The sequence below is a fragment of the Haliotis rubra genome, unplaced genomic scaffold, assembly GCF_003918875.1.
Source record: "Haliotis rubra isolate DU_JTF1 unplaced genomic scaffold, ASM391887v1 Scf28, whole genome shotgun sequence".
Taxonomy (NCBI): Eukaryota; Metazoa; Mollusca; class Gastropoda; order Lepetellida; family Haliotidae; genus Haliotis; species Haliotis rubra.
Genome location: NW_025766891.1, coordinates 583,639 through 609,702, shown reverse-complemented (window position 1 = coordinate 609,702; position 26,064 = coordinate 583,639). Strand labels below are relative to the sequence as shown.

General features: G+C 40.5%; 1 protein-coding gene and 1 long non-coding RNA gene across 4 annotated transcripts in view; one reads left to right on the top strand and one right to left on the bottom strand.

Moving 5' to 3' along the window:
• The first annotated feature begins 4,697 nt into the window (after window positions 1-4,697).
• On the top strand, window positions 4,698-5,082 carry LOC124281107. The gene is made up of 3 exons (XR_006899845.1): window positions 4,698-4,856; window positions 4,913-4,959; window positions 4,990-5,082. It is a non-coding gene; the product is annotated as an uncharacterized LOC124281107 (long non-coding RNA).
• A 527-nt stretch (window positions 5,083-5,609) lies between these two features.
• LOC124281103 (ATP-binding cassette sub-family C member 4-like) overlaps window positions 5,610-26,064 on the bottom strand; it is a 99,839-nt gene continuing 79,384 nt past the window's right edge. For all 3 annotated transcript variants that reach the window (XM_046717120.1, XM_046717119.1, XM_046717117.1), the window contains exons 8-23: window positions 25,420-25,509; window positions 24,423-24,614; window positions 23,707-23,888; window positions 22,851-22,947; window positions 22,134-22,331; window positions 21,172-21,347; window positions 20,279-20,550; window positions 19,070-19,149; window positions 18,400-18,550; window positions 17,652-17,882; window positions 16,123-16,223; window positions 13,471-13,668; window positions 11,602-11,847; window positions 10,001-10,173; window positions 8,792-8,897; window positions 5,610-7,282 (exon numbers count right to left, since the gene is read on the bottom strand). In XM_046717120.1, coding sequence (XP_046573076.1) covers window positions 6,620-7,282; window positions 8,792-8,897; window positions 10,001-10,173; window positions 11,602-11,847; window positions 13,471-13,668; window positions 16,123-16,223; window positions 17,652-17,882; window positions 18,400-18,550; window positions 19,070-19,149; window positions 20,279-20,550; window positions 21,172-21,347; window positions 22,134-22,331; window positions 22,851-22,947; window positions 23,707-23,888; window positions 24,423-24,614; window positions 25,420-25,509 — 3,156 coding nt within the window. In that variant the 3' untranslated portion in view covers window positions 5,610-6,619. The remainder of the gene's footprint in view (window positions 7,283-8,791; window positions 8,898-10,000; window positions 10,174-11,601; window positions 11,848-13,470; window positions 13,669-16,122; window positions 16,224-17,651; window positions 17,883-18,399; window positions 18,551-19,069; window positions 19,150-20,278; window positions 20,551-21,171; window positions 21,348-22,133; window positions 22,332-22,850; window positions 22,948-23,706; window positions 23,889-24,422; window positions 24,615-25,419; window positions 25,510-26,064) is intronic.

Here is a 26,064-nt window from a genome sequence, read left to right as displayed (position 1 = left end):
CTAATATCCAAGACAAGGTTGTTGTATCACGCTTCGATGGCCATTCTCTGAACATAATATCCATGGACAACAATGTTAATCCACACCGTGCACGTGCGGTTGATGATTTCTTATGTCAGTATGTGTTTTGTACTGTTTTGGCCCACCAGGAGTCCAGATAACAATTCCATAGAGCATGTTTTGGACAATATGGCTTGCAGAACACGACAGATCCTCCAGTACAAAATATTGATGTATCGGAACGAGCCCTCCATCAAGAATATAACGAGCTTTATGAGCTTGCAATTGTCAGTGTTTGAGTTATACTGGAGAAATGTGTGAGTGGGTTTAATTTTACGCCGCTTTTTGCAATATTCTACCAATATCACGCCGGGGACACCAGAGACGAGCTTCACACATTGCACCCATTTGGGGAATCGAACCCGAGTCTTCAGCGTGCTGAGCGAACGCATTAACCACTAGGCTACCCCACCCTCCGTGGAGACATGTATCTTCGAGGTAGTCCTTATTTAGGCAAAATCTGTAAATAGCGCTTGCTTCCGTGGTCAGGTCAAAATGTCAAGCCAAATTGTCAAAAACACTGCCCTGCTGTAAAGCCAGTGAGTTAATATTTTAAGTCATATCAGCAATTTTTCAGCCATATCGTGACGCCCTGCTGTAAAGCTTGATCTGTTTGTTGAACTTGTGTCAGATGAAGTGTTGAAATTACTTAAGTGTGTATTTCTCTGTATGACAAAAGATCCTTTAGTTTTGCAGTGTTGCAATTAACGACAAACAATCATCATCTTTTTAAATATTTATTGCATACCATATTCACATTTATCTATTAAACCAACCAATCAGTAAACTATCATTGTTCTCCTTCCTTCTATACATGTGTGATAAGATTACATGACAAATCAGGACCGGGGTTAATCACATATTAAACCTTTACATGATTATCTTCTTTAAGGCACCTGACAGGACCATTCATATTCAACCCACAGAATTCAAATACAAAATGACTCTGTCTATTTGACCGAAAAAAATACACCAAATACTTCACAATACAAAGGGGAGGAATATGACGACACACAGAAAAGTTGGGATGGTGGAAATTTTATAATCCCAGCATATCGGTGACCAGGCACAATACAATGATTGGTGTTTATTAGGTCAAATATGGTAATCATTTTCCTTTGCCCGCACCTTTTGACATAAGTACATTGCATATTAATTGTAGGATTTTCAACCCTGCTTGCCTCTCAGCCAACATCCTCGTCACATTACCGTCTTGCAGTACCAACAAGGGAAGATAACCACTCTCTACATCTCCTTCTTGCTCATGAAATACTAGTACATCTCATACATAGTACCACAAACATCCGCTCATTATGTGATTCACATGTCAATTAATAATGCACATGTATTCCTTGATCAGCTATATAAGATAAAACATAACTGCCTTTCACGTAATTATTTGTATTACTTTAGGAATGAAGTCTGATATTCTGAAGTTCACAAGAGTTTTACTACAAAATAGTTTGCTAGGATTATCTTTCAAACAAATTTCCTATTTAGTTGAAACAAAAGGAATTACTTTTTGATTTTCAGTCATACTGTTTCTAATCTTTTGACATTCAGGAAATGTTTCAGTGTTATTTTCTAATGAAGACAAACCTACAACTTACTTTACACTGATTGAGACTATATAGACTGACTGACTGACTGAGTTTGGTTTTACGCCGCTTTTAGCAATATTCCAGCAATATCACGGCGGGGGGACACCAGAAATGGGCTTCACACATTGTACCCATGTGGGGATTCGAACCCGGGCCTTCGGCGTGGCGAGCCAACGCTTTAACCACTAGGCTACCCCCACCGCCCGAGACTATATAGAAGTGACTGAAAACAATATCTTACTGTAATTCAATTAAAGCGGTATAATTGCATATATTGTCATATGATAGTGTTTCGTTTGTTTTTGTCAACTGCTGCACTCAGCAATATTCCAGCCACATGACAGGGAACTGGAACAAATTGATAATCCAGTGGCAACGATTGTGAGCAACTATATGATTCATTGCGGGTAGGACATGCTATTACCCAAGTCAACGGATCTGATCACGTGATCCATCTTGTCAACTGTTACAACCAACATTAGTTGTCGGGGAACTGTAATAATCTTGGTTCCCCAGGGAGTGCCTATAACAAAGACCTCCAAATACCTCTAAGTAGCCATTGTATTAAATAAGTCACACAAAAGGACAAACAAAACAATTGGCAATGGAATGAAAAAAATTCTTTCTTCAATATGCCATTCAAATTTTGATAGGGACATCACTGAGCATCATGACATGTCAAAAGATGAGAAGCATATTATGTATGTCGCTAAATTATACATACAAAATGTTGGCAACATGACATGTGAAACAATGTTTATCTATTCACAACATACACAACAGAACAGATTCAAGGCACATATAGCACCCTGTGTAACGAAGTCATTTGTACTGTGCTGTTGTTCTATTCTATAGTGAAGAACAAGTCAGCTCTATCCTATCTCATGTAAGAATGTCCTTCTCTGATTGGTTCACATGCCCTGGAACAAATGACCATGTATGCCTGGTGCACGGTCCAACACCATCGATGCAGCGCATAAATATTTGCGAGGGAGAATAAATCATTTATACCCCACCCCATGGAAAAAGCATGCATCCACAGCAGTCAGTGAACTGTGAACCAGTGTTTCGGATCGACAAGTCAGTACCATGTTAGTAAAATATGTGATTGAATTTCAGTTTGTTTTAATGCTATATTTACATAAAGAGAGATATAAACATTTGGTAAGATAAATTCGTTGTAGCATTGTAATTAGGGGTATACGGGTTATATACCTCATTCTCGGTGGATAAAACCTAACAGGGGAGGGCATAAAACCCTGTACAGTCCTTATTACAATGCTACAACTTATAATATCACAGCTGCCAGGCCAGACAAACTTTGGGTTGTAGTAAGGAGCAACGTTTTACCGGGTAACACAAGTGAGCAACGTTTTACCGGGTAACACATGTGGAGGCCGCGGTGGCTGAGCGGGTCCCGGATATGACTCAACCCCCCAAAAAGTACTAGAATCTGTACTTTACTGAGAAAGTGTAATCCCAAATATAACATATGATAACACAAGTAAGTGAGCGAGTTTAGTTTTATGCCGATTTTAGCAATATTCCAGCAATATTACAGTGGGAGACACCAGAAATGGGGTTCACACACTGTATCCAAGTGGGGAATTGAACCATGGTCTTCGGCATGACAATTGAACGCTTTAACCCCACCACCCCACCGGGTAACACAAAAAATCATCTCCCATATGTCATTTGATAAACATGCAATACAGTGTTTTGTGCCATTGTACAAAGTGATCTTAGTTATAAGGTGATCTCAACTCTCATACATTAACACAGTTGTAGCGTTACGTTTGCGTTGTACAACAGCATGATGGGCATCTATTCCATCACGCACGGGATGCTGGGGACATTAGTAGGAATCATGTAGTACTGTGTCACCGATCAGATCCAACAATGGGGCACATCCATAAAGACTGAATACACAAGCTGACACTGCTTAGGGTCCACCTGCACAAAGAGATCTTAGCACCACAATGATTGTTTCACTTTACGAAATTGATATTTTTATATTTATTTGTCCTTGTCTATCTGATAGTTGGTTATTTGATGACAAACATCTCTTACAACAACCAGTTATGGCTGTCACATTCCTGATGACTGTATTGCTTTAGATTGACTAAAATTAAAATCAATATAACATAAACCATTATATGTTTACAGCTAAAAATCTTACAGAATTTATAAAATGTAAAATGTCCTTCATTGCACTTGTTTTCATCATAAATTTTTGTGAGGGAGAATAAATCATCTATACCCCACCCCATGGAAAAAGCATGCATCCACAGCAGTCAGTGAACCATGAACCAGTGTTTCGGATCGACTAGTAAGTACGTTAGTAAAATATGTGATTGAATTTCAGTTTGTTTTAATGCTATATTTACATAAAGAGAGACTTAAACATTTGGTGAGATAAATTCGTTGTAACATTGTAATTCGGGGTATACGGGGTTATATACCTCAGTCTCGGTGGATAAAACCTAACAGGGACACATAAAACCCTGTACAGTCCTCATTACAATGCTACAACTTTACGAAATTGATATTTTTATATTTATTTGTCCTTGTCTATCTGATAGTTGGTTATTTGATGACAAACATCTCTTACAACAACCAGTTATGGCTGTCACATTCCTGATGACTGTATTGCTTTAGATTGACTAAAATTAAAATCAGTATAACATAAAACCATTATGTTTACAGCTAAAAATCTTACAGAATTTATAAAATGTAAAATGTCCTTCATTGCACTTGTTTCATCTTAATGAAGTATAACCTTCATTCACAAACCTACATTGGGACTTACTGTCAGGGAGGTGGAATTCGCAATGGATGATAACACATGGTTATATTTGATGAGAAAAAATGTGGCATGAGACACTTTTTAAACAAAATTGAAATGGGTTATTGGTACAGAGACAGAACCTGGTATATTTCAGGTTTGCTGATGGGGAACTTAGTTGGGGTGGTTGGCGAGATGGTTGGAATATTTTGGTGGAAAATAGTTATTCTTTCTGTCTATGGTATGGTGGAAACTAGTTGGGGTGGTTGGCGAGATGGTTGGGTTGGTGGAAAATAGTTAGGGTCATTGGCGAGGTGGAAACTAGTTGGGGTGGTTGGCGAGATGGTTGGGTTGGTGGAAAATAGTTAGGGTCATTGGCGAGGTGGAAAGTAGTTGAGGTGGTTGGCGAGGTGGAAGGTAGTTAGGGTCATTGGCGAGGTGGAAACTAGTTGGGGTGGTTGGCGAGATGGTTGGGTTGGTGAAAAATAGTTAGGGTCATTGGCGAGGTGGAAGGTAGTTAGGGTCATTGGCGATTGGTGGAAGGTAGTTAGGGTCGTTGGCGAGGTGGAAACTAGTTGGGGTGGTTGGCGAGATGGTTGGGTTGGTGAAAAATAGTTAGGGTCATTGGCGGGGTGGAAACTAGTTGGGGTGGCTTGTGAGGTTGTTTGCGAGGTGGAGGGCATATGGAATGAAGCTGTGACGTACAGCGTGGTGGAAGGTAGCTGGCATAGTTTAACATACCAGGGATGGTAGGAGTCATGCTGTGATAAGAGATGGTAATATGAATATTGCATCATCACAATTATCAAGGCGTATCTGATAATCAATTACTAAACTGTATTCTGTTTGCGAAGACCTTGTCAAAACACAAGGAACTGACTATGTTCCATGTACACAATGTGTCCAGATGTAGTCTAAATAAGGTATTGTACCACCACATGATTCTAAGGACTTCACTGTTCAACACACTAACATCGTTGCCATTATCATGATTTCTAACACACATATATTCAAAACGTCTACCATGTGAAGATAATTAATTCAGTAAGATGAACAGTAAACTATGTTTATAACAAACTGACTGATATAACGAACCATAGTTTAGCCCTTGTATATTAGTCGAAATAACTACAAGCTACGTTTATAAAGAGCTAGAATTGGTGATCCCAGTAAGTTTGTTATATCTCTAGTATACTGTACATGAATGGAATGTAGTCATGAAACAGTTTCAGATATAGAATTGTTTGTTTCTTGTTCAACACTGCACTCAGCAGTATTACAGCCATGATGGTGGGACCAAACAAACAAGTGATTGTGAGACACATCTTGGTACAATGACATGTTTTCAGCCAAGACCAAGAATCTGAACATCTGATCGATTGGTCACGTCTTGCACTCAACATAGGTGTGTATGTGAAGGGGGGCTGTGTGTGTGTGTGTGTGTGTGTAGTGTGTGTATGTGAAGGGGGGCTGTGTGTTTGTGTGTGTGTGGCTGTGTGTGGGTTCCCTCCTGGAATCCCCAAGGGGCCATTAAGTAGGGTCAGAGTACGTAATGAAGCAATAACACAATGTTTGGCAGTGTATGAAGATTCATGGAACTAAAAAGTGAGCAGAGTAAAATTATACTACTAAAACTCTGGAAACACATCATCTAAAATGACACCATTAATGCATGAAAAACAGTATGTAAAATCACATCATGAAACATGAACACAACATAAGAGACACAATTAAATACAATATTATTGAGACTCCAAGCAAGCAAGAGAAGGAAAGTTTAAAACTCAAAAACAGCGCAACTAAAAAGAGATAAGATGAAAATATGTTCCCTTGTCCTAAAAGTTAGCATACATCTAAAACAAACAAATAGTCAAATAAAATCAATAAAATCCTTACAAATGTTTACATGCCAACAAGATCATAAATGTCTAAAATATGAACTAAAAATGATTCCAAAACTGCAGTCCCACACCAAGAAAAAACATTCTACCACATGTATTTCAAAAACTCCCCTCATTTCTGTTCATTTGGAAAGTGAATATATACAATGCCAACTGATATATGTCTGATTGAGTCCTTAAAAGAAGTAGCATTGAACTTGATCTCATGAAATATTATTCCTGAAAAGAACTGATCACACTGGAACATTGCATCAACAGATTGAGTCCCGTCATCAAACATCTATACAGTCAGATGTCTGGCTGTCATCATTAAGCAGTGGTGTCGTGGACGATATGTTCTCTGATAGGTCCTTCGAGCCACGTTTCTGTTTGGCTATACTCACGATTGGAGTAGATGGAGTAAGTTCTACAGTGTTATCTTCTGATGACAGTAATGCTTCTTCGATATCATCGTCACAATAACTATCTTCCACAGCCTTGTCCTCATCCTTCGGTATCCCAGCACCATTAACTGTTGCATGTTCCCCGTTTACTTTAGGAACGGAACTTTCTTCAGCCTTCTTTCCAACTGTGTCTTGGTCTAATAAAGGTGCACTTGGAGCTGCATCCATGTCTTCTGAATCACTAGGCGCCGGCTCAAACATGGGTGCATTCTCCTCAATGCTGGAACTAGATATGGCACTATCAAGATCCTCTGCATTTTGATTTCCTTGGTCCATCTTTGACTCGTAAGTCATTCCATTTTCTTTGGGCAAGACATTGTCATCGTTGGGTTTGCTGGCGTGTCTCTCCTCATAGGCGGTCAGTGCTATGTCTGCCAGGTGTTCCGCCTCTGTCTTGCCCGTCTGCTGCACCATCTGGTAGAAATGACCTTCACCTTTCTCCAGAAGCAGGTGAGGTTCATCAAAGTCAATGATTTTACCTTCATCCATGACCTAAGAAATGATAGCGTCAGTTAGATTCATGCAGGATTGAACATGTTAAAGAATATTATCAAGCTAATAAGACAGATATTGTTTAAGATTCTTGAATAGCTTCCTATTTCTGGCCTTTGAATGTCTTCATCCTGCAGCATAACCATCTGAACATCCTCATCACTTATCAAGTTTGACAAAAATAAATTCCATTGACCCTGCAATCGCAGATCTAAGAATATGGTCATAGGTTTAAACATGCAGGATGGAAATCACACATGTAGTTCCAAGGTAACTCACATACAGAAACACTGTAGTTAATAAAAACATTTGACACCCCACTGTGCCATCCCCTACCTTACCCCTAAATGAAAAAGAAAATCCTACCATACAAACCAAATTTAAACCCTGAAGCTGGTTCTTAAAATCATCCTTTATCACACTTTGTTGATAAAGCCTTAGACTAATGCTTAATCTCTGAATATATATAAGTTTTGATGGAAACAAACAATTTCTTTTCAACTGAAAAGAAGCCCCAGTGAGTTGGGAGATCCTGAACCTGGAAATTCTACACTTGCTTGATTTATGGCTGAAGCATTGCAGAAAGGGCTAGACAGAAGGGTAAAATAGTGCAGTTCAGAGATTGTGAGACAGACTTATAAACCCACTGTTGATAAACCTCTGTTGATAAACCCTCACTGACAAATGCCAGCTAACAATGGATAAACAGTACACTTAATACTTTATCCATGATATACTGCTCAAATTTTCATAAGGATACTAGGATATTCCATGCTGTTGAAAAATTAATGAAGCAACAATTTAGGGATTTGATCACTGATTTAATTTTAACATCAAATAAAACTGAAAATATGTTAATGTTATGCAAAAAAGGAGTACTATGTTCCAGTACTATTCACATTTAGCCCTATCCGACAATGCAAAATGCCTACTCAAACACTGAGCAGTGTTTCAAGGTATTGTACAGAATGGGTCCTTAGTCCCATGATGGCTTAAACAAATATCCTTATCTTGCCCATTCATAAACGATCAGCTTGACATATTTTCATGTACTATTATTAAAACTGCCAGACTGTATCCAAAACAAAGCAACTAGAGCTACATCATAAATTAATTCAAAAGACTCTTACCAAGTCATATAATTTTTAAAATTTCAGAAATATGTTACACAATTAGTGGAAGACAATTTTTGTATTTTTAATTCTTTTTTTTTTTTTTCAGCCGCCCATTCTCCTACTGGTTGATGTTTGTGATGTTTGTATTTTTTTTTTTTTTGTTACCGCCACCCTCAGCAATATTCCAACAGTCTGTAAATAATTGATCTGGACCAGACAATCCAGTGATTAACATCACAAGCATTGATCTACGCAACTGAAATACGATGACATGTGAACCAAGTCTGCGAGCCTGACCACCCAATCCCGATATTCGCAAGCAATTCTAACAAGGGCAGGCTTGAGATGAGAAACAATTAGAAAATTATGGACGGCCTCAGTAACCGAAACATACCAGCACTCTGTCGGAGTCCATGATGGTGTGCAGTCTGTGGGCGATAGTCAACACAGTGCAATGGCGGAACTTTTCACGTATCGTGGCCTGGATCAGTTCATCAGTTCTGAAATGAGGGAATACGTTTTATGCAGCTTTAGCAATATTCAGGCAATATCACAGTAGGGGACACCAGACATGAGCTTCACACATTGTACCTATGTAGGGAATCAAACCTGGGTCTTCAAGTGATGAATGCTTTAACCACTAGGCTACCTAACTGCCCCTATCTGCAACGATACACTTGGCCATGTTAGTCAAGCAGATGAATCATCATCATCATCATCATCATCATCATCATTATCATCATCATCATGAAATATTTCAAAAGAGTCTGCTACATCACAGCAAGGAGCAGAATGTGGCCAGACATTCACGTTGTTTTTGTATACTTGATTCCTGTATAACATCACACTCAGCAGTATTCCAAATATACAACAATGGCGGCCTGTATTCAGTCAAGTCTGAACCAGACAATCAAGTGATTCACACACTGTGCAACAATCTACTGAATGAACCAATTCACTGAGTCAGACCGCTCAATCCATTTACGACCTGCACAGATTGCTAGGGACCTTATTCTAACCTGCAATCCAATTTCTTAGTTTATTTGTACCTTACTAATGCACATTGTAATGATTGGACATATGATACAGTTAAGGCTTGTTGTCCAGATCAGACCAGTAATTACTAGTCGTGTGGAATACCTGACTAGGTGTAACCTTGACATTGGGCTTTGGGAGAGAGGCCAGTAAACTGTTGTCCTAACCAGCTGTGTTTTTTGTTGTCTCTTGTCATGGCATACTTTAACAGCAAAACTAGATAGTGAAACAACTGAACAAGTTTGGTCTTCGCCGCTTTTAGCAATATTCCAGCAATATCACGGTGGGGAGAACTATCAATTTAAATGTATTCCTGTTTTAACCAGTACATGCTAGATAGTGAAACAGGAGGTTTAACAGGGGGCATTGACCCCATAAAACAACACACAGAAGTTCATCATTCTGCAGCAAATGTGACTCTCTATTTTAGACAAGACTTAAGCATTGGTACCATATTGTAACTATTGGTGTATTGACTTGAAGTAATACTGATGCACATTTAACACTGTCTGAGTCATCAACTCTGGCCACACAGTTGTCTGTAAGACTTGAATGAGGAACATCTTACTTTGGATCAACATTAGCAGTTGCCTCATCTATAAGAAGTATCTTGTTCTTCCTGAGTATGGCCCTGGCTAGACAGATAAGTTGTCTCTGGCCTACACTGAAGTTGATGCCTCCCTCCGACACCTCCGTCTCCAGCTGGCCGGGGAGTTCCTCTATAGCTGGTTTCAGCTCCACCTGCAAGAACACAGACAGACAAGTTGCCCAAGTTGATGGTGTGAGGTTGCCTAGGAGGTGCAAAGACATCCATGGGTTGCTGGGTCTGTGGCCAGTGAGTCTGCCTAGGGTATTGTGACCAGTGAGTCTGCCTAGGGTATTGTGACCAGTGAGTCTGCCTAGGGTATTGTGGCCATTGAGTCTGCCTAGGGTATTGTGGCCAGTGAGTCTGCCTAGGGTACTGTGGCCAGTGAGTCTGCCTAGGGTATTGTGCTCAGTGAGACTGCCTAGGGTATTGTGGCCAGTGAGTCTGCCTAGGGTATTGTGGCCAGTGAGTCTGCCTAGGGTATTGTGGCCAGTGAGTCTGCCCATTGTGACCAGTGAGTCTGCCTAGGGTATTGTGACCAGTGAGTCTGCCTAGGGTATTGTGGCCAGTGAGTCTGCCTAGGGTATTGTGGCCAGTGAGTCTGCCTAGGGTATTGTGGCCAGTGAGTCTGCCTAGGGTATTGTGGCCAGTGAGTCTGCCTAGGGTATTGTGGCCAGTGAGTCTGCCTAGGGTATTGTGGCCAGTGAGTCTGCCTAGGGTATTGTGACCAGTGAGTCTGCCTAGGGTATTGTGGCCAGTGAGTCTGCCTAGGGTATTGTGGCCAGTGAGTCTGCCTAGGGTACTGTGGCCAGTGAGTCTGCCTAGGGTACTGTGGCCAGTGAGTCTGCCTAGGGTATTTTGGCCAGTGAGTCTGCCTAGGGTATTTTGGCCAGTGAGTCTGCCTAGGGTACTGTGGCCAGTGAGTCTGCCTAGGGTACTGTGGCTATAGGAACAAGTTTATCTTGGGTGCTCTGGCTGTGAGGATGGATATAATGTGCAAGGATTTCAAAAGGGTGCTGTGGCTAAGGGTACAAGGTTGCCTAAGGTGCTGCGGCTGAGAGGTTGCCTAAGAGGTGCAAGAATGGATATGCGGTGTGGCTGTGGGGTGTGAGGTTGCCCATTCAGTGCAAGGATTACTATGGAGTGCTGTGGCTATTGGATGTGAGTTTGACAAGCATAGTGACTATAGAGTACACCATTTTCCCATGTTTCTGTAAAATAACACTGATTTAGCTTATACTTACTTCTATATTTCATTGAATTGTCAAAGGTGAAAATGACCATTTGTGATATTAATCGAATCATAAACCAATTTATTAGAAAAAAATTCTAAACCATAAGTCTGCAACATTAACCACTTGTGGGGAGCATTGAGAAAATACATACAAGTAAGCTCAGCATATTTTTTTAACACCAACATGGAGCGAAAACATTGCCACAAGACATATTCTGGCTGATGAGATCAAAATTGGTTCAGTCACTAGCCCGGTAACATAAAACATGTATGTAGTTATATTAACTATGAAAATTAAGCTGTGTAAGAATAACAATATCAGTATTTCATGATGAAATGTCTGTATTACCTCTTCCAGTGATTTCCACAGCTGACTGTCACTGTGTTGTCCAAAGGGGTCGAGGTTACGTCGGAGTGCTCCAGTGAACAGCACAGGGTCCTGGGGAATGATGGAGATTGTTTTCCGTAGATCATGGAGTCCGATGTCCGAGATGTTAATGCCGTCAATCATCAGTTTCCCTGTAGGTTCCACCAGTCGGAACAACATCACGATCATAGAGCTCTTGCCGGCTCCGGTCCGACCTACGATTCCGACCTGACAAAAAGACAATGTCGAACAATCTAGTGAGTCAAAGTATGAGTAAAACATTCATTACTTGAAAAGTTTACGTACTATACATGGCTAAAATAAAGTGAGGCTTATAGTAATGATCTTTCTCATCACCAAGTCCTCATCTTGGTAGCTGCGAGATGTTTCAGTCTTTTTGCCATCTTGTTCCATGCTGAATCATAGGTTATATAACCTGGGATGTCTCCTTTCATGAGTGTGGGGCGGTTGGGTAGCCTAGTGGTTAAAGCGTTGACTCGTCACGACGAAGACCCGGGTTCGAATCCCCACATGGGTACAATGTGTGAAGCCCATTTCTGGTGTCCCCTGCCGTGATGTTGCTGGAATATTGCTAAAAGCGGCATAAAACCAAACTCAGTCAGTCCTTTCATGAGTGAAACAACTCTCTGTGCCTCCAGCAGTGGAAGGTTCCAGGTGGGATGTGACGTGAATACAAAATCTTAAAGGTCTAAAGGCAGCATGGGTTGAGTACTCAACAGGAAGCTGAGGATGTAAAACCCTGATCCACTGGGAATGGGGTGTGGGTATAATGAGGTTGTGGGTGTCAGTTGGCATGAAGTTTTGGGTAAAGTAAAAGTTGATACTGTCCAAACACCAATAACCCTCCATCTATAGTTTGTTTGCAGTGAAAACATACTGATGAATTTCACTTTAAAAAAAAGAGAAAAAAAAGTAACTAAAAATGTGAAATTAAGATTGCGAATCCTCATAATTTTACCTTGCCAATTGAACATTTAAATCTCTATTATTGGTTTGTATTACAAAGGGTATGCACATTAAATGAAACACTGAAAACAAGTAGGGTTGGTTAACGCTCATCACGTACCACACGGTACATACATTTGTTTCACTGCTCCAACTACTGCGCTTACCCCCCAGATTTAAATGTTCAATTGGCAGGGTAAATTTATGAGGTTTTGCAATCTTCATTTCACTTTATTTGATTTACTTTTGTTTAAAGTGAGGTGAGGTGAGGTGAGGTGAAATTGGGTTTAACGTCGTGCTTGAAAATATTTCGCTCATATGACGACGTGCATGCGTGTGTATGTGTATGTGCGGCTGCTTGTACTAGCCCAGACTTATGCTGGTTTTATAGTGCTAGCCCACTGAGATACCATGCCGCAGTGAAGCATGAATACCCCACTGAGACACATTATACGGACTCCGAGCCGACCAGTCCTTGTTGCACCCATGGTTTAAAGTTAAATTCATCGGTACGTTTTCACTGCAAACCATCATAAATTACCAGCGCCGCCTACTCTTCAGAAGTAACAGATGAGGTATCAAGCTGAGCAGTAATAATTCTGCCATACCATCACAAAGAGTCAGATACGCTAAACAGAATACTGAAGACACATTTCACAAAAAGGAGCTCCTGATGACTTGTCTAAAGGTCCTTACTCCTAGCAAAACTAAGAATTGCTGGGATGCAACATACTCTGTTGAGATATATCTTTTATTAATGTATTTATTTAGTTGGTTTGTTATTTTACACCACACTTAGCAATATTGGCAGGGGTCTGTAAATATTTGAGTCTTGACAAGACAATCCAGTGATCAACAGCATGAGCATCGATCTATGCAAATTACCTTCTCTTGTGCCCTGATACAGAAGTTGATGTCCTTGAGTACATTGGGTCCATCCTCCGAGTACTTGAGAGCGGCCTTCTCCCCACTGATGATGCCGTGCTGCGGCCAGTTGGGGGGAGGCTTGTTGTCCTTCCCAGAGTCCAGGGGAGCTTCGGATGGCAGCCTCGAATACTCCAGCACTCGCTCCACTGATATCATCTGGGGGGACATAACATCATCACTGATATCATTTGAGGGATCACAATATCATCCACTGATATCATTTGGGGGACACAACATCATCACTGATATCATTTGAGGATCACAACATCATCCACTGATATCATCACCGATATCATCTAAGGAGACATAACATCATCACACCGATATCATCTGGGTGGACAAAACATCATCACTGATATCATTTGAGGGATCACAACATCATCCACTGATATCATTTGGGGAATCGACATCATCACTGATATCGTTTGAGGGATCACAACATCATCCACTGATATGATTTGGGGACATAACATCAAGACTGATATCATCTGGGGGGACACAACATCATCACTGATATCATCTAAGGGGACATAACATCATCACTGACATCATCTAGGGGACATAACATCATCAATGATATCATCTAGGGGACATAACATCATCACTGATATCATCTAAGGGACAGCATCATCACTGATATCATCTAAGGGGACATAACATCATCACTGATATCATCTAAGGAGACATATCATCACTGATATCATCTTAGGTAACATAACATCGAAATCATCACTGACATCATCTAGGGGACATAACAGCATCACTGATATCATCTAAGGAGACATATCATCACTGATATCATCTAAGGTAACATAACATCGAAATCATCACTGACATCATCTAGGGGACATAACAGCATCACTGATATCACCCGGGGGAACATAACATAATCACTGATATCATCTAAGAGGACATAACAGCATCACTGATATCATCTAAGGGGACATAACAGCATCACTGACATCATCTAGGAGAATATAACATCATCACTGATATCATCTAAGGGGACATAACATCATCACTGACATCATCTAGGAGAACATAACATCATCACTGATATCATTTAAGGGCACATAACATCATCACTGATATCATCTAAGGGGACATAACATCATCACTGATATCATCTAAGGAGACATATCATCACTGATATCATCTAAGGTAACATAACATCGAAATCATCACTGACATCATCTAGGGGACATAACAGCATCACTGATATCATCTGGGGGAACATAACATCATCACTGATATCATCTAAGAGGACATAACAGCATCACTGATATCATCTAAGAGGACATAACAGCATCACTGATATCATCTAAGGGGACATAACAGCATCACTGATATCATCTAGGAGAACATAACATCATCACTGATATCATTTAAGGGCACATAACATCATCACTGATATCATCTAAGGGGACATAACATCATCACTGATATCATCTAGGGGACATAACATCATCAATGATATCATCTAAGGGGACATAACATCATCACTGATATCATCTAAGGGACACAGCATCATCACTGATATCATCTAAGGTAACATAACATCGAAATCATCACTGACATCATCTAGGGGACATAACAGCATCACTGATATCATCCGGGGGAACATAACATCATCACTGATATCATCTAAGAGGACATAACATCATCACTGATATCATCTAAGGGGACATAACAGCATCACTGATATCATCTAGGAGAACATAACATCATCACTGATATCATTTAAGGGCACATAACATCAATACTGATATCATCTAAGGGGACATAAGATCATCACTGATATCATCTAGGGGACATAACATCATCACTGACATCATCTAGGGGACATAACATCATCACTGATATCATCTAGGGGACATAACATCATCACTGATATCATCTGGAGGACAATATCATGACTGATATCATTGGGGACATAACATCATGACTGATACATTCACAGGGACATAATATCATCACTGATATCATCTGGAGGACATAATATCATCATTGATATCATTGGGGACATAACATCATGACTAATAACATCTAAGGGGACTTAATGTCATCACTGATAAAATCAGGGGGACATAACATCATCACTGATATCATCTAAGGGGCCTTCACATCACCGTTGATACCATCTGGGGGACATGTCATCACTGATACCATCTGGGGGACATGTCATCACTGATATCATCTGGGGGACATGTTATCACTGATATCGTTACAGTTTCTTTGATATCAGCTGGGGAACACAAAATCATCACTGATATGTGGTGAACATATCCTCACTGACATCATGTGGGTGAACATATCAGACATCATATAGGAGATATGATCATCTAGCAAACATGTCATCACTGATATCATCTGGAGGAACACAGAGACACTGTTACTAGGAAATGTGAAAACTCTCTCAACCATTTTCAGGGAGTATTTAATGAATTCATACATTCATTTTCCCACTAAGATTTACATTTCTGAGCCATCAATAACAATGTCTTTATGATTCTCCCATCATATAATGGACATATTTTACTTCCAAACAACATACAGCTACATGAATGTTGCATATCAAGGATCGGGCTAGCAGATGAAGAAGGCATGTACCTGGTTCTCCACCTCTGCACTCTGCCGGACGCCCCACTGGAACAGACCCATCAGGGTCATGGCGTATGTGATGGACAGACCCACCAGACCAGCATCCATACCTGCACAAACACATACAACAGGATTTAATATCATATAACCCCATCCCAATTGCATGTTCACTTAAATTCAAACTTCTATATATATGTACAGCTCACAGGTGACAAATTAGGTGAGTGAGTGAGTTTAGTTTTATGCCGCACTCAGCTATTTTGCCGCGGACTGTAAAAAAAATCGAGTCTGGAGCAGACAATCTAGTGATCAACAGCATGAGCATTGATCTACACAATTGGGATAAAATGACATGTCAACCAAATCAGCAAGCCTGACCAACCGATCCCTTTAGTCTGCTCTTACAACGAGCTGCTAAAGGCCAATTCTAACCCGAATCCTCATGGGTCACTACATAATGAAGATGTCAGTAGGCACTATACTGTATTTGAACATCTGCCCTATGCACTACAATGGTTGTTGTGTCATCTCTACATAACGGAGATGTCAGTAGGCACTACACTGTATTTGAACATCTGCCCTATCCACTACAATGGTTGTTGTGTCATCTCTACATAACGGAGATGTCAGTAGGCACTACACTGTATTTGAACATCTGCCCTATCCACTACAATGGTTGTTGTGTCATCTCTACATAACGGAGATGTCAGTAGGCACTACACTGTATTTGAACATCTGCACTACAATGGTTGTTGTGTCATCTCTACATAACGGAGATGTCAGTAGGCACTACACTGTATTTGAACATCTGCCCTATGCACTACAATGGTTGTTGTGTCATCTCTACATAACGGAGATGTCAGTAGGCACTACACTGTATTTGAACATCTGCCCTATCCACTACAATGGTTGTTGTGTCATCTCTACATAACGGAGATGTCAGTAGGCACTATACTGTATTTGAACATCTGCCCTATGCACTACAATGGTTGTTGTGTCATCTCTACATAACGGAGATGTCAGTAGGCACTATACTACTGTATTTGAACATCTGCCCTATGCACTACAATGGTTGTTGTGTCATCTCTACATAACGGAGATGTCAGTAGGCACTACACTGTATTTGAACATCTGCCCTATGCACTACAATGGTTGTTGTGTCATCTCTACATAACGGAGATGTCAGTAGGCACTACACTGTATTTGAACATCTGCCCTATCCACTACAATGGTTGTTGTGTCATCTCTACATAACGGAGATGTCAGTAGGCACTACACTGTATTTGAACATCTGCCCTATCCACTACAATGGTTGTTGTGTCATCTCTACATAACGGAGATGTCAGTAGGCACTACACTGTATTTGAACATCTGCCCTATGCACTACAATGGTTGTTGTGTCATCTCTACATAACGGAGATGTCAGTAGGCACTATACTGTATTTGAACATCTGCCCTATGCACTACAATGGTTGTTGTGTCATCTCTACATAACGGAGATGTCAGTAGGCACTATACCGTCTTGTGGTTCTACTCACTGTCTGCTGAAAGGACACTACAGAAGGAAACTGCAGTGACGAAGATGGCACACAACCAGTCCAGACGGACCGCCAGCCACCGACTGGTCGACAGGAAGAGGAACCACGCCTCTGTGTGCAGGTCCTGGTGGGAATCAAACTCAGCCATGAACTTGTTCTCGATGCTCATCGCTCTGATCGTGTGGAGGCCTTGCAGTGAGGCACTCAGATGGGAGAACACCGGGCTTCGAGCTGCGGAAACATGGGCAAGTTGTAAACTTCAGAGTGTTCTGTGTATCAGCTTCAGGAGGATCTATTGCCTCAAGTTATCATAAGCCTCCTTATAAGTATGGGAGTTACGACCACCTTATGCCAAGAATTACACAATGCCAAGATGACTTGAGGAACAGCGTCATGAAAATTCTGATCAATTATCCTTTGTTCCAAAGTGAGTGAGTGAGTGAGTTTAGTTTTATGCCGCACTCAGCAATATTCCAGCTATATGGCGACAGACTGTAAATAATCCAGTTTGGACTAGACAATCCAGTGATCAACAACATGAGCATCGATCTGTGCAATTGGGAACTGGTGACATGCGTCAACCAAGTCAGCGAGCCTGACCAGGTGATCCCGTTAGTCGCTTCTTACGACAAGTATTTATCAGGCATAAGAAACAGTGGCATGAAGTATTTCAAGCAAACATTTGAATAGTTTTGGTTTGGTTTGTGATGTATGACTGAGATGTTTCAATGAATCCTGAAACACCTACTTGTGCCTTCGAGTCGTTTGACACTACGGGATGAGCGGAGGTAGTATCGCCTGATGAAGATGAACAGTATACACAGCGGGACGGTAGGGATGAACACCCATGGGTTGATGATGCCAGCAACAATGATGATGCCAACGATCAGTAAGAAGCACTGAAATACAGACACACAAAACTGACAGAAGAGTGAGTGAGGGTTAGTTTTAAGCCACTTTTAGCAATATTCCAGCAATATCATGGCGGGGAACACCAGAAATGGGCTTCACACATTGTACCCATGTGGGGAATCGAACCTGGGTCTTCAGTATGACGAGCGAATGCCTGAATCACTTGGTAACCTAACCTCCGCTGTTACAGAAGAGTTTCCACAGATTCAGTAATTCATCCATAGAACTCACAGTACATTTGCAGAAAAATCTGTTTATGTTAACAATGTTTGCAGAATTATCGTCAGAATGTGTAACTTTAAATTGCCAATAATCCTTGTTCATAAAACTACACAATGTTAAATGATAAGAATACCATAGAATAAATTAAAAGAAATTAAAAAAAGCTCGTTTTCATGTTACATTTTCTACTGAAGGCAGAGCACTCATTTGTCCCTATGACAATTCTGCAACTGTTCTATTGAAGCCAATGATACCAGATCACAGTGCCCGGATTCTTGTCTTACCTGTACAAAGTCAAAGAATGTGATTGGTAGCAGGTCATCCATGTGTCCAACATCTTTTGAAAATCTGTTCAGAATTCGACCTGCAACACACAATATTGAAAACACTTTAAGCCTACATACACTGCAATGTTAGGATAAATCTTAATGACATCTAAAATATAAAAGGCTACCTCTATTTAGAATCCAAATTTACATCTCATTTTGGATTAAAAAAATTAAAGTGATTGAAAAAGTATTGCTAATACACATTATTATTATTGATATTTACAAAACCATCAAAGTTGGGTCAGATCTTAGGAAATATACTGTTTGCAATAAAACAAGAATATACATATTCATTTCACCAATAGGATCAATTTACAACCATGATATATAACGACTATGTCATCTGACTGATAAACATTTTCCTTAAATTATCATTACATTATCCCTAAACTATGACATGTTACCTCAATTATCATCACATTATCCCTCAATTAACACATTTTACCTAAATTATCATTTAATTACCCTGAATTACCATAACATTATCCTTCAGTTATTAGATTTTACCAGAATTATCATTACATTATCCCTCAATTATCATTACATTATCCCTCATTTACTACATTTGACCTCAATGATCATTACATTATCCCACAATTATCAATACATCTCTCAATTATCATTACATTATCCCTCAATTATCATTTCATTATCCCACAATTATCAATACATCTCTCAATTATCATTACATTATCCCTCAATTATCATTACATTATCCCTCAAATATTACATTTTACCTCAATGATCATTACATTATCCCTCAATTATCAATACATGATCTCTCAATTATCATTACATTATACCTCAATTATTATTACATTATACCTCAATTATTATTACATTATCCCCCATTTATTACATTTTACCTCAATGATCATTACATTATCCCTCAATTATCAATACATGATCTCTCAATTATCATTACATTATACCTCACTTATTACATTATACCTCAGTTATTATATTTTACCTCAATTATTATTACATTTAACTTCAATTATCATTCTTTTCCTCAATTATCATTACATTATGCCTTAATTATCATTACATCATACTTCAATCATTATTACATTATACTTCAATTATTATATTTTCCCTCAATTATCATTACTTCATACACCTAATTTATCATCACATTATCAGTGCAGTTAATGTGCTACCTACCGACAGGATTGTTATCGAAGAAGGAAATGGGGGCTCGGAGGATCTTGCTGAACATTCTGTTATGAAGGGTCTGTGAAGCATCTACTGCTATCTTGAAGAAGAGAAGAGCTCGGAGGAGACCAAACAGGAAGACGCTGACAACAATGCCGGTGAAGATGTAGATGTTGACGTTTGTATCGACTACAGGCACGGTGATGTTGCTTGAATTGAACATGGTCATCTCCTCATTGAATCTTGATGTAGCTGCATATCTTATCTCTTCTTCATTGGACCTGAAATGGAGTGTGGGAATCATGTGGTTAGACAACAGGAGGTTGAGTAACACCAGTAGAATGAACATTGAGATGGACATCCCAGACTACACTTACCATCTAGACAGCCACCAGTCACTCATGATGTAGGCCGTCTGGGCCAGGAGGTTGAGGAGAACCAGTGGAATGAACATGGAGATGTACATCCCAGACTACACTTACCACCTAGACAGCCACCAGTCACTCATGATGTAGGCCGTCTGGGCCAGGAGGTTGAGGAGAACCAGTAGAATGAACATGAAGATCAACATCACGGACTACTCTTACTATCTAGACAGCCACCAGTCACTCATGATGTAGGCCGTCTGGGCCAGGAGGTTGAGGAGAACCAGCAGAATGAACATGAAGATGGACATCACAGACTACACTTACCATCTAGACAGCCACCAGTCACTCATGATGTAGGCCGTCTGGGCCAGGAGGTTGAAGAAAACCAGTAGAATGAACATGGAGATGGACATCACGGACTACACTTACCATCTAGACAGCCACCAGTCACTCATGATGTAGGCCGTCTGGGCCAGGAGGTTGAAGAAAACCAGTAGAATGAACATGGAGATGGACTTCACGGACTACACTTACCATCTAGACAGCCACCAGTCACTCATGATGTAGGACGTCTGGGCCAGGAGGTTGAGGAGCACCAGCAGAATGAACACGACGATGCCAGTGCCAGCCTTGAAATATTCAACGTAAACACCAAACCCAACTGTCCCTTCCTGTCTCTGTTCTTGTTCCTGAACCTGAATTTTCTCTGGCTGAAATGTAGAACACATACTTTAATATATCTGAACTTTAGCTTCATGTCACAGGGTGGCAGCTTCCTTTGTGAGGAAAGCCATGAGTGATGCACGTCTCAGACACTTACCACAATGTATGTCAGGGCTAGATGATGACTGTGTAACCGATGCCTCCTGTATTGGTTTAGTTGTCTGTTTGTTTGTTGTGTAACACGCACTCCGCAATATTCCAGTTATATGAAAGTGATTTGTAAATTATCGAGACCAGACAATCCCATAACATCAGAGCATCAATCTATGCAACTGGGATACGATGATGTGTCAACCAAGTCAGCGAGCCTGACCACAGATCTCGCTAGTGGCCTCTTACGACAAGCACGAGTTATTAAAGATCAACTTGAACTTGGATTGTCCCAAACAATGGCTCCTGTAAATCATGGTTGCTGAAGTATTCAGAGAAGATATGGCTGTAAGACGACTGTGTTACCAATAACCCCTTTAAACCATGACTAATATTCCCTTATTCAAAATAGGGGTGGTTGGGTAGCCTTGTGGTTAAAGCATTCATTCTGGACACTGAAGTCCCGGGTTCGATTCCCCACACGGGTACAATATGTGAAGCCGATTTCTGATGTCTCCATCTGTGATATTGCTGGAACATTGCTAGAAGCACTCTTCTCAAAACACAGTTGGGTGATGTAGATAATTATTCTGAAATCATCAGGTGTCAACAGATGGCAAGGAACAGTAGAGCAAGTGCCAGACTGTGATAAAATTACAGTGAAATCCTTCCTGAATTCTTACCACAAAGTCTGAAGCAATGGAGGCCAGAGACAGAGATGACCCCAGGTCGTTGAAGTTAACGTTGGAGGTAGAGATGGTTTCGGGAAGCATCATCACGGCAGAGTCATCCTCATCCTCTTCATCGTGTTTCAGAAGCGACGCAAAGTCAATGCCAGACTTGGACAGCTCTTCAAACGTCCCTGTACCCAGTGCCTTGCCCTGCAGGTAAAGGTAGGGGGAGCTGACATTATGCTTTTGATACAAGCATAGTTAGGGCTCTTCATTGAACAGTATACATTCTCTGTACTCTCCCCAGCCGGGGGTCGGTGGGGTAGCCTAGTGGTTTAAGCGTTCACTCATCATGCCACAGACCCGGGTTCGATTCCCCACATGGGTACAATGTGTGAAGCCCATTTCTGGTGATATTGCTGGGACATTGCTAAGAGCAGGGTAAACCTAAACTCACTCATTCACCAGCCGGAACAGATTCAAGCAGAGCACCAAAACGGATCTCAATACATGCTCAATAAGTATGAGAAAAACTCAATTAACACACTTTTCAAAACCTTCAGATACAGTAGATACCGTATATACTGTAGATACAGTTATTTAACAAAGGAAATACAAATCAAAGCTTGATGCACGATTGCATCTCTGCAGACGAGGAATTCAAATTCCTGAGTTGACAAAGAGTACTGAGAATAATTAACAGCCCTGATGAAGTCTAAAGTGTCTCACATCCTTGAGGATGAGGATCTGGTCGGCCTCCTTCAGGTACTGCACTTGGTGAGTCACCAGGATCCTTGGCTTCTTCTTGAGTGCCCCCTGGATGCACCTGCAGTGTAACATGTACAAGATGAGAACCAGGGCAGGGGGTAGTCTTATGGTTAAAGCGTTTGCTGAAAATGCTGAAGACCTGGGTTCGATTCCCCACATGAGAACAATGTGTGAAGCCCATTTCTGGTGTCATGATATTGCTGGAATATTGCTAAAAGGACCTACCTTCACTTAACTTGAGAACAACACATAAAAGAACGTGAATTTGGGAATATCCACTTCATACCTTTACAAGGATAAATGCTGTTTTTTCTCAGTCTTCCACTTTGACATACTAATAAATTTAACACAACATCTATTAAGCTTTGTCTCTGTCCATATGTGTTCCTACCTTAACAATATTCCAGTATTACATATTAGACAGCATCATTATAAGGACAGGGCTCCAAATAAGGGCCGTATCGGCATATATACGGATAAAAAATATGCACGATACGGAAGGAAATAATTTAGAAAATATAGCAGATACGCACCACAGCAATGGTGAACGGTCTTAGATTCATTTACAAACGTATTTATCTGAAAAAAGTATTGTTTTATTGTTTATTAACCTGTTTACACAAGAGTAGCAATGTTGCGATGCATATATGAATTGCTGATACTCCATTAAATTCCATTCAGTACTCTAAATGTACCCTTAATGTTTTCCAGTACTCCTATATTGTAAAATAAGGAGTATGTACTCCAGTTGTTGAAAACTTATCTGGAACCCTGTAAGGACATAGTTTTTATCTAAACGTCATGAAGAAAACATTACTTTTCAAAGATGTGGCGTCCCACAGCAGCATCTACAGCACTGAGCGGGTCGTCCAGGAGATAGATGTCAGCATTGGTGTACAGAGCCCGGGCCAGGTTCACCCTTGCCCTCTGACCTCCACTTAAACTGACCCCTCGGTCACCAATCAGGGTACTGTCACCATGAGGCATAATCCCAAGATCCTATAGACAATCACAAACACCATAGGAAATGGATGCAGTTTGAATTTCATCAGTATTTTAGGAAAACCTTGAAAATAATTAATTTTCCATGATTATCTTCTTGGGGACAATGCACAATTAGTATATTGTTTCTATGCATGTCTGGCCTGGCAAAGAATATATCGTATTATGGGTTTTTGGACATTCAAGACACATTTATTGTTATTTTTCTAATCATATGAACGGATATAAAACATCTCACAAACCCATAAAAAATAACTTTAGTCTAAACTCTAGCCATCATTCAAGAATTTTCAATGTCTGTTTGAAGCATCATAAATATATAAAGTCAGAAAACCTATGATCAGACGATAAGTTAGCATATGAACACTTTCTGCTAATTTAGATCACCAGAGTTTCCGGTCATCGAAGGCTTCATATTTCATAGAACAACTAAAGACAAGAAGATGCAGACACTTCAAGGTTGGCTTAATTTGACAAAGTTATAAATCTTTGTTTACAAATAGAAAACTTGATCATTTGAAGTTTCCCTACCTTCTTGAGAGCACATGCACGTATTGACTTTTCGTACAAGGCTGCGTCAAATATTTCCCCCATCGTCACATTCTGCCGAACACTCGCTGAAAACACCCAAGGCTGCTGAGACACGTAGGCGATCTTGCCTTTAACCTGAATCTTCCCTTCTGATGATGGCAGCTCACCAAGAATAGACATGAGCAGGGATGACTGAAACAGATGGGTAGTTATACGATCAATACAGTGAGACAATGGACAAACAGATGACTACAGACATGAAAGTTTTACAGAAAAACTTCAGCATTCTTTATTCAGGGCAGGCATACAGCAAGATTGCAGCTGGAAGTTGTCAAAATTCAGCACATATCGTTATCATTCAATCAGCCAACAGAAGAGATACACAAGTAATGCTTTTAAATCTTTTTCCTTCAAAAAGCTGATATATCCACAGCTTATTGATCAGCAACTAGCGTAACTAAATGTTTACAACAAGTACACAAAGACGCCATACGATGCCCAGCACAGTATTTACACCCACCTTGCCTGCCCCAACAGGGCCTATCCCACAATAACACCCACCTTGCCTGCCCCAACAGGGCCTATCACAGCAATAACACCCACCATGCCTGCCCCAACAGGGCCTATCACAGCAATAACACCCACCTTGCCTGCCCCAACAGGGCCTATCACAGCAATAACACCCACCTTGCCTGTCCCAACAGGGCCTATCACAGCAATAACACCCACCTTGCCTGCCCCAACAGGGCCTATCACAGCAATAAACCTTGCCCGCCCCAACAATAACACCCACCTTGCCCACACCCCAACAGGGCACTATCACAGCAATAACACCCACCTTGCCTGCCCCAACAGGGCCTATCACAGCAATAACACCCACCTTGCCTGCCCCAACCACAGGGCCTATCACAGCAATAACTGCCCTAACAGGGCCTATCACAGCAATAACACCCACCTTGCCTGCCCCAACAGGGGCTATCACAGCAATAACACCCACCTTGCCTGCCCCAACAGGGCCTATCACAGCCAGCAGCTCACCAGCCTTCACACTGGCAGAGATCTTTTCCAGTGTGTTTTGATCCACATTCTGAAGAAACAACATATTTAGTGTATCAAACTTATGCATTTGGTCATCATATTATCAATATTGATAAAACATTGCTCAGTTTAGTGTCATCGTGCCTGAGTTCAACATAGCTGTCACATTATCAATATCGATAAAACATTGTTCAGTTGGGTGTCATCATACCATAGTTCAACATACCTGTCACATCATCAATATTGATAAAACATTGTTCAGTTGGGTGTCATCGTACCTTAGTTCAACATAGCTGTCACATTATCAATATTGATAAAACATTGTTCAGTTCTGTGTCATCATACCTTAGTTCAACATAGCTGTCACATTATCAATATTGATAAAACATTGTTCAACTCTGTATCATCATACCTTAGTTCAACATAGCTATCATATTATCAATATTGATAAAACATTGTTCCACTCTGTATCATCGTACCTTAGTTCAACATAGCTATCATATTATCAATATTGATAAAACATTGCTCAGTTTGGTGTCATCGTGCCTGAGTTCAACATAGCTGTCACATTATCCAAATTGATAAAACTTTGGACAATTGTGTA